At 39.1% G+C, this 15,640-nt stretch overlaps 1 protein-coding gene across 1 annotated transcript; it reads right to left on the bottom strand.

Moving 5' to 3' along the window:
* Positions 1-138: 138 nt before the first annotated feature.
* Positions 139-15,596, bottom strand: dgat1a (diacylglycerol O-acyltransferase 1a). The gene is made up of 17 exons (XM_040020650.1): positions 15,065-15,596; positions 13,268-13,355; positions 7,289-7,329; positions 6,938-7,023; positions 6,390-6,442; positions 5,893-5,998; positions 5,514-5,642; positions 5,104-5,178; positions 4,735-4,838; positions 4,554-4,592; positions 4,043-4,084; positions 3,859-3,903; positions 3,451-3,563; positions 3,140-3,205; positions 2,888-2,975; positions 2,608-2,670; positions 139-2,530 (listed from the first exon to the last, which is right to left on the bottom strand). The coding sequence occupies exons 1-17, from the start codon at positions 15,328-15,330 to the stop codon at positions 2,384-2,386; spliced, it is 1,551 nt and encodes a 516-aa protein (XP_039876584.1). The 5' UTR covers positions 15,331-15,596; the 3' UTR covers positions 139-2,383.
* Between the last annotated feature and the right edge of the window lie 44 nt (positions 15,597-15,640).

Genomic DNA, 15,640 nt, shown 5'->3' with positions numbered 1-15,640 from the left:
AATAGCCAACAAACCACATCTTCACTGATATGTACTGTGGCGTCAAAACTCAGGGGAGGTCACCAAATGGGGGAAAAGAGTAAATGAAACACAGACAAGTCCATTAACCAGATAAATGTTTTTTTTTTTTTTTTTTTTTTTTTTTTTAAATCAAACACCACACGTTTTCAGTGACAGTTGCCCTTCCAAGATAATCTTTTTCTTCACTTTGGATTTCTGTACACATGAGCAAAACTAGCAATATATTCATTTTTACATATTGCATCAAAAACAAAACAAAACACACACCTCAACATTAACTAATATTGAAGAAACACCTTTGAACTGCTTTGGACGCCTCTTTCTATCGATTGTACTGAAGTACGCATTTTCTGTTTTTCCTCAGCAAGCTCATGTCATTTATGGTTTGTAAATGTAGAAACACAAGTTTTTAGGGGAGAGAAAAACAAAACAAAACAAAACACTTTAGTCAGATGTTAACTCTGGTTCACACAATAACCGTATCTCACATCTGACAAAATCCAGAACTGGGTCACATTTGCAGATGAAAGTGAGTCAGACAAAAAGGACATAAAAAGTGTCATTTGTGCAATGAAATACTAATAAAGTGATCAGAATGATGCTTTACTTTTGTGTTTTCAGGAAAACAAAAATTATAGCTTTAAAACTGAGATTTGGTAAAAAAAAAATTTCAGTTTGAGCGTAGTGCAGTAAATCTTAGGCTCCCACACAAATCACCATACCATACGAAGAAGCCCACTTGCTACATAGATAAAAGTTAAACTACCTTCCCTACATTTTGGATTATATTACAAGTATTTGGCATCAAATCTAACAGCATTTTTCTTCATTTTAAATGCAAGCATTTTCCCCCTCCTTTTTACAGCAGGCACTTAGTATTCAGTAAGGAATGCCAACACTCAGTTCTATTACTGGTGCTCAAGGACAGTTTTTCCCTGAATTATGATCAAAAAGGAAAGAATGCAACCATTTTTAAACAAAAGGCTGTCACTTATCTCTCAAAGATTGATAAAATAAGAACATCTTCCTACATCAATTTATGGTATGTTATCCACACTGGCAGTAGTGTCATGTTCTGACAATATCTAGATCAAAGAAATGGACTCAACAAATACTGTAAATCATCCAACGTGATCAGGCTGTTTCAACTGCCTTCTTTAAATTAACGCAGCTTCAGTTTTCCCTTTTAACAGCAACGTCAACGAGCAGATTACAGAACATAGAAATCTCAGCACAAATTTGTTTTCGTTACATGATTGATACAACTTAAAATAATGCATCCATTGAAATCTATTGCTTCAGTTAACTGCATGCATCTCAAGTGCAAAAAACATTCATTGTTTAATCTGGCAAATCAAACACTTAAATCATTAGTTTAAACACAAAATACCACATGTGATTTCAAGATGGCACAATCAAACATCCAGCAAATACAATACTGCAAAACTATAAAATAAACTCGACAAATCAAAGGCAGTGCAGACACAAGATGATGATAAAGCCAAGGCAAGTAAGCCGGCAGCACGTGCTCTTCCGCTCAAAGCTTGCATTGATTTTGTTTGACATACAACTGTACAAATAAATCCACAACGTCCTGGTGCTCAGTCTTTTTGGAGAGGAATCCTTGTTTCCTTCAGTTTTCTACCTTCGGACATTTTCAATGTCATTTTTAATATACTGTCCGTAATACTGCATCCAAGGATACATGCAAAAGTCAGTCTGGTCTATGTCAAGCCATGGAGATTCTTAAGTGGTTGACCAGGATGTCAGGCTTTAGCTTGTAGAAGTTTACTGGCTTTAACATTTAAAAGTGTTGCCTCTAGATATACAAAGAGATGCTCCTCAGCCCCTGATATAGAATCCCCATTTTTCACATAGTTTCTCTGGAAGAAGGATCCTGGATCCAGGCTGTAGCTTGTGCACAGTTGGCAGTGGTTCACACTTGTTGCACCTGCTGGTATGTGCATTCTTAAACATTCACTGAGTGAAGGAGCGTGTGGTTTTTATTAGTCTTCCCACTTTTAAGATGAATGTATTAAAGCAGAGGAGTCCCCAACCCCCAAAGAAGTCTAACCTTTGAGCCAATGAACGGTAGATTAAACCACTAGCACCATATATTTGTTTTCGTACAGTGGATTGCACAGTTGGAGGCTGACAGGGGTGCAGTGTGAGACTAGACAAGACTCCTAAATATCCAAAATCATTTCCTGATGTTTTCTAATGTGCAAAAATAAAGTCACAACTTTCGTGCCAATGCTTCAACAGCTTCATAAACATCAGCTTGCCATGGATTCCCTTGAACCTGCTCTATAATACCTCATTGGCGTGTTCTGCAGACTGGTGTGTGGGTGTCTGTCCTGTGTTATGTAGTGCTCCCGTAATGAATGACATAGTAGTCATGGACGTACATCAACACGGCAATGGGCTGTCCAATTATGAGTGAGATCCACACGGCCGCGTTGCCGTAGTTTCCGTTCAGGAAGCGACTTACAAACAAAGCCAGAGGAACCTGAAGGGTTTAAAGTCAGAGGTGAATGCATGTGTATGCCTCAGTATATAATGAAATGAATAAATATAGAGCCTTACCTGAGCCATCATTCCCATGAATGCCCACAGTCTAAACATCTTGAGAGGAACGCTCACCAGGTACTGAGGAAAGAAACAGATTCCCTTTTTTAAGAACTCAGCAGTTGCATTTATAACAGTGATGCTGTAAGCTAGCAACTCTTCTTTCTGTGCATGCACCAGGAACCTCTGAATTTCTGCCTTCATGTAGGAATAAAACATTTAGTAAAAACAGTCTGCTTCACATACAGAAGTAAAAACAGCCATCAAAGGTGTTTGAGGCTAAATGTTGCTCAGTTACCTCATGGAAAAAGGCAGAAGCCAGAAAAACAGCAGTTTGAGCCAGAAATTTGTTCACCCCCTTCCTCAACATTGGCTTATAGAAATGTCTGCAAAACAGGGAAACAGACAAATGACTCCTGGTCTTTCTTTTTATATCTGGGTATATAACTATATATGCACTATTAATGAGACTAAAGCCAATCAAACCATGTGGCAATACCGATTTAAAATAAATAAATTAAGACTTGTCATTACAGAGTTTGCTGCTCACCTCAGGCACCACTTGTGCACTGGGATGTTCCAGTTGGCCCAGAAGTATGTGACAGTCTCAGAGTTCCTGAAATCAAGAGCAGTTTAAGGAACTGATGTCAAAACTGCAGTGCGATTTGAATCAATATTTCTAGGAAAACGCTCTTTGAAACCTATGTGATACATCATCTGTTGCATTTGGAAACACCATCACTTCTACATCTGACAGACTGCACAACAACATATTAAAGCAACAGAAAAATGGAAGAAGCAAAAAATAAATAAATGAAAGATGAGAGCAGTCACACAGAAAATGTATGCTTGACGACTCACCACCAGTCCCTGTAGAACTCCCGATCTCCAAACTGCAGGAGCTCTGCCACAAAGTTCAGAGAGGAATGGAAAAACCAATAGAAGAATATTAACCATATTAGATGGTTAGGAACCTGGGAGGAGGCAGCCAGGGGGGAGGATTAGAAAAGGAGAGAGGAAAAGGTGTCTAGGTTGGTAAGGTTGAACTACTGTTGACTAACAAATGTAACTCTTGAGACCTCTTTTGAGATGAGCACAGAATAAATTTCACTTTAAAAATGTTAAAATAATACAAAAACAAAACAAACAAAAACAAAAAAAAAAACGACAATACCAGAATAAAGGAATTCATTTGAGTGTTTAATTTAGATCACTAATACTAATAACAGATCACTGATAAAGTCTCTGATGTGCAGTCTAGATACTCACAGCTAGTTTCAGCAGCCGCTCCACCATCCTAGAAAAGTCCATTTCCTTTAAGAAGTAACAAAAAAAAAAAAAAATGATACCTTTTCTTTATAAGACTGCTCCAGTTTCAGGCAAATATTTTTGACTCTTGCTTTATTGGAGCCATTGTAAGTGATGCAGTGAGTGTCTCTATGTTTATACACACCTGGAACGGTTTCATTGAGTTCTGAACACTTGGGACCATCCACTGGAAGACACAGGACTTAGGGTTAGTTTTTTTTTTTTTTTTTTGCTGCTTTTCCACAATATACTCAAAGAAGAAATGTGTTCGAACTAGGCATATCACAATTTCAGATTTTCACTAAACAATGTAAGAGAATGACACATAAACAATATTCAGCTACAGAAAACAAACTATAAGTCAAATCTAAATATATTTATTGCAGGCAGCATTTTCCGGCTCAAAGGTTTCAGCATGTGGTAATGGAGTAGAAGCGAATGGTAACGGCTATACGGGGCATGCCAACTTTGTAAATTTGATGCAAGAATCTGCTGGTGTGTGAAAGAAGTAACTGTAGCATCAGAAAAGTGAGCAAAGACCATTGTTATTTCACGACACCCCCGATTTAAATCACACTTGACTGATCAGTTATTTAATGCATGCATACAGTGTATGATCAGCATGCTTGCTAAGTGTCTGTAAATATTCTACATACCTGCTGTATTAATCCCACCAACAACTGCATGAGGAAAAGCTGGAAGAAAAGAACACGTTAAGATTTAAACAAAACATTCACACATTCATCTCCTCGTTTGTGATTGCGATTCATTTTCTGTCATTATAATTAGGTCACTAACTAAAATTTTGGGACTGTGTTTCTGATAGTTTCCTCTCACCATTTCAAAAAGTCTTCTGATCAGAAACCTTTTGCGTATCCGTGGAGACCGTGGGAAGTTGAGCTGGTAGCAGAGAGTTGGTGCAAAGACGAAGTAGTACATGTCTAAAGACAAACACAAACAGGTCACATCAAAGTGTCACATTAATGACTTGATCCTACACTTTCTGACTTTGATACTGGAATGTTTTAAAAAAAAAAATTAATAAGACCTTGTGAGAAACGACATTTACTGGCTATACAAAGAGATACTCCTCAGCCCCTACTTTAACAAGTTAATATTTACACAGCAAATATTTTGACCCACTAATTTTCTTTCTCATTGTTGTTGGTAGCAATGTCCATCTGCACTAACTGTGCAGTCTGTTACCTCTGTGTGTGAGGTTGCCTGGGTAGGAGACATTGGTGTTAACCGCTGACCCGTTGGACTGTGCCACAATTGGACCTGAATGTGGCAGATGAATAGGCACAACAATTAGAATTTCAAGCATCATTCAATTTTATTTTATTCATTATGGTGTATTAAAATGAATCCACAGTAATATAGCTACAGATGCAGATCCAGCTTTCATCCACGGTCAATTGAAATAGCGCCAGCTATTCTATGAAAGAGTTGCACATGTTACTATGCCACCACTAGATGGCAGTATAAGCAAAACAGTGCAACAAATCTCTGCAGGTATGAATCATCTACTGAATTCATTCACAGATATGAGTCGTTTTGTTGACCTTAGTCACAATGACTCAACAGCCCAGCAGTTCCTATGCTAATATACTTACACGAATATGATCGTGTCATTCTTTTAGCTTTGGCTTGTCTGATTTCTCTGCACCACTTGTTGGAGTCCATGTAGGAGTACAGCTTGAGAAACAGCACTGTGTAGGTGCCTAAGGAGAGCACACCACCCACTGACACAGACACAGACACACACAATGTACGAGTCACTAGCAGTGTGCAATAGATGACATGGTACATAATAAATAAATAATGAACCAAGCATAGCTGGGTATGTGTACAGATTGACTCACTGGCTCACTCATATTCACCTTAAAGTACTTGACATTATTGCTCTCATTTGTTCTAATTTTCTAAACAGAAGACCCACTCTTCTTGTGTAAAAAAGAATAAAGCATAAAAAATAAAAAAAAAATCATGTACCTGGTGTGATGGAGGTCACAGTGAGTACTGAGGCTGAAGGAAAGATTAACAAGGATGTCAGATTAAACAAGTGAAGAATCAGCCCTGTAGTTTCGGAGATTGTGCCCTAGAAAGAATAAAGGACAAAAAGTAAGCAATATTTTATTAATACTTTCAGTATTTTTCCTCTTAAGGAACTGTGCTATCTAATCTGGATCAGCTTCAGTGTTCTTATCGGATTTAAGAGCAGGTATAAAAAGAGGTGGCGCTGTGATGTTGAATTTACTTTGAAGACTTCGGCAACTGAAAAGCACCTGTTTCAAGCACACATGGGAGATCACAGAATGACAACCTTCTAATCAAATCCACTTTCTTTGTACTGTAAGAAAACAGTGTTATCACATCAACAAATAAGCTTACTGAGGTCGAAGAGTCCCAGAAGAAGAACTGAGCATCACAAGTTAAATGAAAATTTAATCCAACACAGAAAAACACATCATATTAGTGTAGGGACTTACCACAGCCAGACGCCGCTCTATGTACAAGGCTGCTAATATGAACACATTGGACACTAAAACACAAAAACAAAAACAGTACTCAAACTCTATGAGATGCTATGCCATAAAAATCAAAATCAACCATTACTCCGTTTATTTCAGTCACGAACTTCAAAAGAGAATTTGAAGAACATTCAAATACGACCTTTGTTTTAAGTTCTGCTTTCACCCTAGTACCGATTACCTGTGTTGTAAAACACAGACTGCATCAAGAATCAACTGTATCCAAGTAAATAAAATCTGAACAATCATCAGCAAAATATATTATACACAGAGGCTCACATGAACTGCACTTCTATGTGGCAACATTGCACATATGAGCCACTGAAAAACTTAATTACGCTGGATCCATTTACATCTTTTGTACTTAAAGAAGCTGTTAATAACCACTACACAGCAATACAACTACAAACCATGTTTGTGAATTTTATCATCTCAATCCTAAAGTCACAAATAAACACAAAAGTTGTAACTCAATAACCGTGTGCAGTAAAATTAAGGCTCCGTACCAATGATTAGGCATGCTGCTGGCCAGCTGTAGGGGTCCTTTAAGAAGAGGGACACTACTTGGATAGGGTCTACCAAGATGCCATACCTGAAAAAGGAACAGAAATATATTTTACAGCTATAGGAAGTCATCTCTTAAAGTGATGCAGAAGGCTGGAGCCTGTCCAAGCTGATGTGGAACAAGAGGAAATAAGCTTCATAACCTAAGACCTGGAACAAGCTCATGCCTTAGAACATCTGTACTGCAGCAACAGTTCAAGTTGTTCTGGGTGTGAAGCAGTTCTCAATATGTAAGCTCTTGTTGATTAAAACCCCCCCCAATAACAGCTACATAAATATAGGTGCATACTCACTTTATAATGTTCTCTAGGAAAAGTCGTGCATTACTCAGCACCTGAGAAAGATGCAACAGGACACAATATTAACATGACTCGTACTATAGAAATATTTCAAAGCATATTTTTCAAAGTTGTTCTTCATTAAAAAGCTGCAAAAAAAAAAAAAAACCCCAAAAACAAAACACTTGTCTGAATCTTCAACGTGCAGATGTAACCGTTTGTTTATACACATTGAAACTGTTGCTATTCAAATTTGATGAAAAACAAACAAACAAAAAACAAAACACATTTATTCTTATGCTGGAATTCATTAAGGAGGAGGATATTAGAAATAAAAATGTTAGCTGCTGAGTTATAAATAGATTAGAGCCTCAGCTAAATTTAGCCACATGTTCCTGCTGTTCACATTGACACCCTGCTGAAGCGCGCTCTGATAGAAAGTGTCGAGCAAAACAAGTTTATTATTAAATTGTATATTTAAGTTCAGAGTCCAGCTTCATCTCAGCCATCGGGGCTATCAGAGAGTCTAAGATAACGCTAGACTTTGCACAATTTAAAGAAGCAACATTATATATGGGATCTCTACTGTTCTAGTTCATTTTTATATTAGTCACTTAAGCTAGTTAAGATAATGAGGACATTTGGTGTATGACACTTAATGGGGTCATGCTGCAGTGAATATCCCCACCAGCTTGCCAAACCCCGGCAGCAATGTGGTTTTGTCTGTAGTCCAAACCAGTAACCTTTACTTTAGTAACCTTCAGCACAGAGGAGGCCACTGTAGCATGTCACATTTACTGTAGCAACGTTTTGTAGAGAATATTGCAACATTGAAGATTATCAAAGATTTGCCTTTTTCCTGCAGTGGAAACAAGGCCTACTTGTTTCCACTGCAGTGATTTTCATTGTTACTGTTTGCCCTTTCTATGCACACCATTAAAATACTGATGGGACGTCAGTTTTCAGCACAGGATATTATAAGTCATAGGATCAGAGGGTCATAGGGTTCTAGGGAGGCTGAAGTAACAGTAATGTTAAGGGCTGGGTACAGGGGCAAAATCTCTGCGCTCTGGGAAGGGTGAAGGAAAAAGATTAATATGTCCAAAAGCTACTTTACTATAGTGTATGTTATGTTTGTTATCATTTGTAATGTTCTAGAAAATGTAATGTTCTAGAAAATGAAATGCTATTAATAATACTACATTTTTTTCGTCACATAATATACAGCTATCAAACTACACTATAGAACTATTAAATCAAAATATTACTTCTATCCACTTGTACTTTCTTTGAACAATCTATAATGCAAAATGAACATCCCTCTCTCTGATCTGGTGGATAGTAATTTTAACAATGAAAGAAGCCACTGATGTTCACTGAACCTGGCCTTTGGCAAAGATGCCCTGAGAAAACAGGTGAGAACAAAGATCAAATCTTAAAACAGGCTTTACGTCACGGTGCACTGACCTTGTCAGCCTGTGGCCATATAAACTATTTACATGGTTTACTTGTCTGCAAATCACTTGGAACAATGCAATGAACCATTCCAAGTCTCAGGTACTCTTCCCACATCTATGACCAACAAGCTCAATACTGTGTCTTAAACCATATAACAAAGATGAAGAAGAACTGGTCGCAGCCATCTGTGCCTTGTTAGTAGCTAATGAAGTTTTCCAATTGAAAATGAACAGGTCTGATTTTGGGGAAGGGGGACACCTTAAAACCAACATCTGGTATGCAGCTATTTGCCAAGCAGATGGGTCTGCAGCAGAACGAGCAATCTTCTCTTAGAGGTCTCTATAAATGGATCATGATTCATCAGGTCAAGTCAAGTCGGCTTTATTGTCACTTCAACCATATACAGTTTAACAGTACACAGTGAGGCGAAACAACGTTCCTCCAGGAACCAAGGTGCTACATGCAACATAAATTAACAGAAAACACTAAACTAGCTAACTAAGAGGCCTAGTTAGCTGGCTAGCAGAGACAAGACAGACTGACCTAACATAAATTAACAAAAAAAAACAAACAAACAAAAAAAAACACAAACTATCTAAGGAAGACTTTTTTTTTGTTATCAGACAGCAGACAACAAAGTGCACGTGCAAATATGCAAACAAGAGCAGCAAAGTGACAGAATGATAGAAAAACACAACGTAACATAATAATAAGGTTTTGTGATGATGAGTTGAGGTAGTGGAGAAACAGTAAACATTCCTTAGTGTAGCAGCAAAAATTAGGAAGTGCAGAAGTTAGTGCAAAAAGTCCAGTAATAATATTGTGCAAAAGAGCATTTACAGGTTAGTGTGTACGATGGTTTGGTGGTGTAGGTCAGTGTGTTTGCGCTTGTGTTGATTAGTCAGTCCAGTCTCAATGTTTTGAGGTAGTTGAGTTAAGCTGAGTGATAAAGTGTGTGTGTGTGTGTGTGTGTGTGTGTGTGTGTGTGTGTGTGTGTGTGTGTGTGTGTGTGTGTGTGTGTGTGTCAGTCAGTCCCTTTTTGCTGAGGAGACGGATGGCTTGTGGAAAAAAAGCTGTTGCACAGTCTGGATGTGTGTGCCCGAATGCTTCGGTACCTTTTTCCAGATGGCAGGAGTGTGAAGAGTGTGTGAGAGGGGTGTGTCTGATCAGCCACAATGCTGGTGGCTTTGCAAATGCATCGTGTGGTGTAGATGTCCTCAATAGAGGGGAGAGAGACCCCGATGATCTTCTCTGCTGTTCCCACTATCCGCTGTAGGGTCTTGCGGTCCGATATGGCACAGTTCCCAAACCAGACAGTGATGCAGCGCTCAGGATGCTCTTGAAAGTTCCTCTATAGAAGGTGGTCAGGATCGGTGGTGGAAGCCGGGCCTTTCTCAGTCTTCTCAGAAAGAAGAGACGCTGTTGGGCTTTCTTGTGCAGGGAGCTGGTGTTGAGGGACCAGCCGAGGTCCTTCTCCAGGTGGACGCCCAGGAATTTGGTGCTGTCGACGATCTCCACAGAGGAGCCGTTGATGCTCAGCGGTGAGTGGTCGCCTCGTGTCCTCCTAAAGTCAACAACCATCTGTTTTGTCTTGTCAACATTCAGAGACAGGTTGTTGTCTTTACACCAGTCCGTTAGTCTCTGCACTTCCTCTCTGTACGCTGACTCGTCGTTCTTGCTAATGAGACCCACCACGGTCGTGTCATCAGCGAACTTAATGATGTGATTTGAACTGTGTGTTGCTACACAGTCATGAGTCAGCAGTGTGAACAGCAGAGGACTGAGCACACAGCCTTGTGGGGCCCCAGTGCTCAGTGTGGTGGTGCTGGAGGTGCAGTTCCCGATCCGTACTGACTGAGGCCTTCCGGTCAGAAAGTCCAGGATCCAGTTGCAGAGGGAGGTGTTCAGGCCCAACAGGCTCAGCTCAGGTAACAATCAGAAAATAAGACTATTCTAAAACAAAGCTTAAAAAAAAAAATGTTTCATGAACCTCAGAATCAATTTCATCAGATCACAAATCAAATGGTAACAAATAATCTATGCAGGTGCTGAGGACAAATATAAACAAAAGGTATTCTAAAAGTCTCAAAATTCGATGTAGACTTTGTTCCCAGGGTTCAGATACTAGATGATGCCAGCTCAGTAATTACACAACATGAGAAGTATTTTATCCTGCCAGCAATGCAGAGGATGGAGTACCAAGAATATTGAGTTTTCTCTCACAAGAAGAATTTCTTACTAGTATTTTGGGCTATTTTCTTAAAAACTTAGTTTTTCCCTGTTATTTTGTGTTAAATCTTACAAAAAAAAAAAAAAAAAAAAAAAAAATCATGGAGGGCACAAAATACATCTATATTCCCATCTCTAGAAGCATGCACTTCTACAGCTGACATTTTAGGAATTTATCTGATGGTCCTTGTTATAGAGGACAAAGTACACAACTTACTGAACTCCTAAATATACACACATTCAAGGCTCTGGGGGTCCACTTTACATTTTTAAAGCCTGATCCTAAAGCATCCTCTGAAAAACGTCTAAAGTGAACACCATCCCCGTTGGGTATGTGGTGACCACAAAGTGAAAGATGTGCTGAACGGCAATCTAAACCTTCAAAAACGGGAATAAACCCATCATAGAACCACCCACACACACACACACACATACAGAAATCTGCATAGATACATCCAGACAGAGCAATCATGCAAGTACATCTACACACAGATATGCAAAGCACACACACACACACACACTTAGAGTCGAATTCCCTTTCATGTGGATTACAGCTAACTGGATATTTTTAAATCTAGATGTCTAATATAAGGCTAAAACTGACAGGATTGTCTGGGGCAATGCAGGCTGTCTCTGGAGACAGACACCCACACTTCCCTCACTGGACTGGGGCAGAAGCTCTTATTTCGAAATGAGGTTAACAGTCCTGAAGTCTCCTCAACACAGAGGAGACATGACATATTTAACTAAAATGCCTGCATTCAGTTAACTTCAACAGAAGTATCTTGCTGTATGAAAGCCAGGTTGGCCAATTTAGTTATTAATGCTAGTAGCACTACAAAGTACAGCAGCCACAATGGTTAGTCATTGCATACACTGTAACAAACCATTTGAATTATTTTAAAAGGAGCTCCAGCAAATGTTACTTTCAAATAACTAGCTAGCATTAACAATAACAATACTAGCAAGCATTGTGAGCTATTGTGAATGAAGGAATTTCTTTGTCATTACTAATAAAAATGTCCCTGCTACAGCTAGAAAATTGAGTTTTTCATAGAACTGATAACTGTTAAGGATGTTGGCTCACTAAAAATTTACAGTAAAGAAATCACCACAATATTAGATATGGTTCCAGTTAGATCAAAGTTAGAGCTGAAGCATTTTGAGTCAATCTTTTTGGAAAGAATCATCACGAATGATCTCCAGAGTTCTAATTTATTTATTTATGTTATTTTGCAGCTTTCCCCACATGAATTAAAAGAAAGATAAACACCGTCTGAAAGGTCCTACGGGCATTTAGCAAAAAAAAAAAAAAAAAAAAAAAAAAAAAAAAAAAAAATCTACATACCTTGGAGCAGATGACCTACTCAATAAGACTCCAAAATGAAATAGGAGAGACAAGATAGGAGAAACAGTGCCATTTAACCATTGAAAGAGATTCACTGTCATTATATGAGGAGAAAGAAGTCCTCTTTTTTTCTATTTTACTGTGATTCTAATCCCACAACCTCTTGTTTTTTTTGTTGCATGTTTTGCGTGATGCTCATTTGTTTGCCCAATATACAAAACTCAAATAAAAACTTAAAAGACAGGACCCTTTTACTGTGAGGAGAGAGTGTTAACCACTGCGATGCCACGCTGTCCTAAATCACTAATAAAAGGAAAACAATTTGGCAGCAAATTAAAGACCCTCGCGTAATATAAGCCCACCTAACAAAGTTCACTTTTGATGAGAAAGTTCAAACAAGCTCACTGAGATTAAACTGTAGCTTACAAACACGCCTCTTATCAAAAATATAGAAATATCTACAAGAAATGGCAACCCAGGCCAGAGCAAAACCAAAAAAAAAAAGAAAAAGAAAAAAGTACTTATGTGGCTAATCTGCAAGTGTTATGAGAGATAACACAAAAGTCGATTTATCAGCGTTCCTGCAGACAACACAACAAGTTAATGTGTCACAAAAAGTCAATGTAACAACAGGTCTAACAGCAAGCCCAGAGGGATGTGTACTTTGTGTGGGCTGGAACTTTTGTTTTGCTGCAGTAGTTTGGAGTTTTATACACTTTGGATGGCTGAGTGGCTGAGTGAGTGAGTGAGAGAGAGAGAGAAGTGACAAAGAATAAGAATAACCATACATGAGCTGTTGAGATTAGAGAGTAATTCTTTGAGATTTCTTGCATGAGCCTTGTCCAGACCAGTAAGATTTAGGTGAATGAGGGGTCTAACTTTCTAAATGTTACAGTTTTCGAAGCAACGGTGGCATACATTTTCATTTCTGCGTGGACATGTAATGAGGTTTAACCCACCAGCATGACAACACACCAGTTGAGGATTCCTCTGTAGTTGCTGTAGCCGCTGGCTGAGCTCAAGAGAGACTCCTGTAGATTGTGACACCTGCAGAAAAACACACAGTCGTTCACCATTAAATTTTAGACTGTAATCAAATGATTAGCACTCTTTCCTGTCTCACTGTCTCCACAAGCTAAAGGGGGAAATCTAGTTAGGGCAACAGGATTGATTTTACAACTCCTACAAAGCACCGATAACTCAGAGTGAGTCATTTATGATTAACACATTGAGAAATCCTTCAAAAATGACACACGTGTGACTTCATGTTGAGGACCAGCTATGCTGAACTTCCCTTACTTAATAGCTTATTTTTCTTGATGGACCGATTACCACTTTCCTGGTGGTAATACACTTAACAACAATGTGGTATAATCTGACATTAAAGTCAATATCAACTTCAAGTTAGGATCAGAGGGAAATTATTTAATTTCTATACCAGCTTTTACGTGGATGAATCACACACTGCAGTTAAAAGGTTTACATAGCACTACCCACAATCTATACTTTAGAAAACTGAAGCTGTTCATCAAGAAACCATAAAGGAACTTTTACACAGCCATATGTGATAAAAGGTGAACGAGGACAGAGGAGGAGAAGACTGGTCAGAGGAAAATGGTTAAGAGGTGAGGAGATGGAGCAATAACAGCGAGTTAGGACAACTGTAGAGAGGGCAAGAGGATGAAAAAATAAAGGAGGAAAAACCAAAAGTGGTTTTTAACATAGTGCCAGGACACTCACTCAGCATGAGAAATGTGCAGAAATGCATGCAAACAGTAGACAGGCTATTGCCAAAGCATGTGTCACAAGAACACATCACTTGCCTACATCAGCTGGCTGGGATCCAATTAAAATACAAATGAATCACAAATTAAAATCACCTTCCTTTTACTGGGTATTAAAGTGTCGTAATAAGACCCTGGCCTTCACACCAATTACAAGGATGTAGAAATTCCATGGGGTAATCAAGAAGGCATGGCTTCAACCTAAAGACATGCATGCTTTAAATAGGTAGGCAGATCTGAGAAGCTGGTGTGGTGCCCATAGGGTGAAGCACGGGCTATTGTTTGCAGCAAGGTCGGTCATACCCTACCTGTTCTCCTGACACACCCTGTATACAAACTCAAAGCTACCCTCTGTTCAACAAGTGAGTGAGTGTCCTGCCAAAGAAGTCTGTTACTACTATTCATTTTTATATTGCTTCAAAATTAGAGACATCTGCTAACTATTTTCTTAAATTATTTATTATTGGCCTGGCAAAAGAGCAAACTCCAGCTAATAAAAAAAGCAAGCAATGAAAGTTATGTCAGTTTGTTTATAAAGCTGGAAATAAAAAAGCTCCCCAGACCTGTGGCAGACTCTCACAGATTGCATTCATGCAAGGCTATTAAAGAAATGTAGAAAATGCAGAAAAAAAGAGGGGGGATGAACGAAGGCAACTCAAAAGGAGGCATTCAAAGCTTATGGAAATGTTAAGATTAAGTGCAACTTTTGGGTTTCTGCAACTGAGTCTTTTTTTTTTTTTTTTTTTTTTTTTAAATGCCCACTAGCTCAAGAACAGCTTTGTAAGAAATAAGTACCCGCTAACCTGTCATGAAACGGCAATTAAGCTACAGGAAACAGTGGAGGAAGAATAACGACTCTGGCTAAATTACACATGAATGAAAAGGGGAAGAGGAGTATGAGATGTACCCCTCTGCTAACAATTTACCGTTAACGTCTGTACGTAATGCTGGAACGTTAACGTCAAAGGTTACCTGAGCTTTTCGTTGATATCTTCTACCGCACTCCTCTGTTTCTTCGGACTGTTTGCGAGCTGCTGCTGCTGTGTTGACTTCCCCATTTCTTTCTCCACATTGCCGTTGTTGTTCGCATGCTTCTGGACCTTGTCTGCGGCTTTTTCTTTAGCGGAACACGGTGGAGGTTTCTCCCCTGCGTCTTGCCTCTTGGTTTGCTTGGTGCTGGTGCTGGTTGTCCTCCTCCGGCGGGTTACGGGCCCTCTCGTCTCGGCTGTTTCGCTCATTTCCGCGGCTTCAGTCACGCTGTTTCTACCTGCTCGACATTGTTGGTCAAACTGCCCGCCGCTCGTTTGTCCCTCAGTAACTTCACAACAGGAGCTGAACAAACAGCAGCGGGATGTTCTTCCTCCTGCAATGTGAGCGCTGGTAATGAGAGGGGCGGTTCATTACGACGGCTCAAGGTGCATTTGTCAGAAGGGTTGCCAGTTCTGTATTTTCAGCTAACATCCCCCGTTCGTAAAGAAAAAAATAAAATAAAGCAATCACAGTGTCCTGTCCGTTTTTTCTTACTTATTTGCAATTACGATACAAACA

Source organism: Simochromis diagramma, unplaced genomic scaffold (assembly GCF_900408965.1).
Source record: "Simochromis diagramma unplaced genomic scaffold, fSimDia1.1 OVJJ01000753.1, whole genome shotgun sequence".
Taxonomy (NCBI): Eukaryota; Metazoa; Chordata; class Actinopteri; order Cichliformes; family Cichlidae; genus Simochromis; species Simochromis diagramma.
This window is presented reverse-complemented; position numbering and strand designations above follow the sequence as displayed.

Excerpts from the sequence above, each read along its gene's own strand:
- dgat1a (XM_040020650.1), bottom strand. The coding sequence starts at position 15,330 with ATGAGCGAAACAGCCGAGACGAGAGGGCCCGTAACCCGCCGGAGGAGG. Across the intron at positions 2,976-3,139 it reads GTGCACAAGTGGTGCCTGAG|ACATTTCTATAAGCCAATGT; the intron begins GTGAGCAGCAAA and ends CCTGTTTTGCAG. Across the intron at positions 2,671-2,887 it reads CTTCTGCCTTTTTCCATGAG|TACCTGGTGAGCGTTCCTCT; the intron begins GTAACTGAGCAA and ends TTCTTTCCTCAG.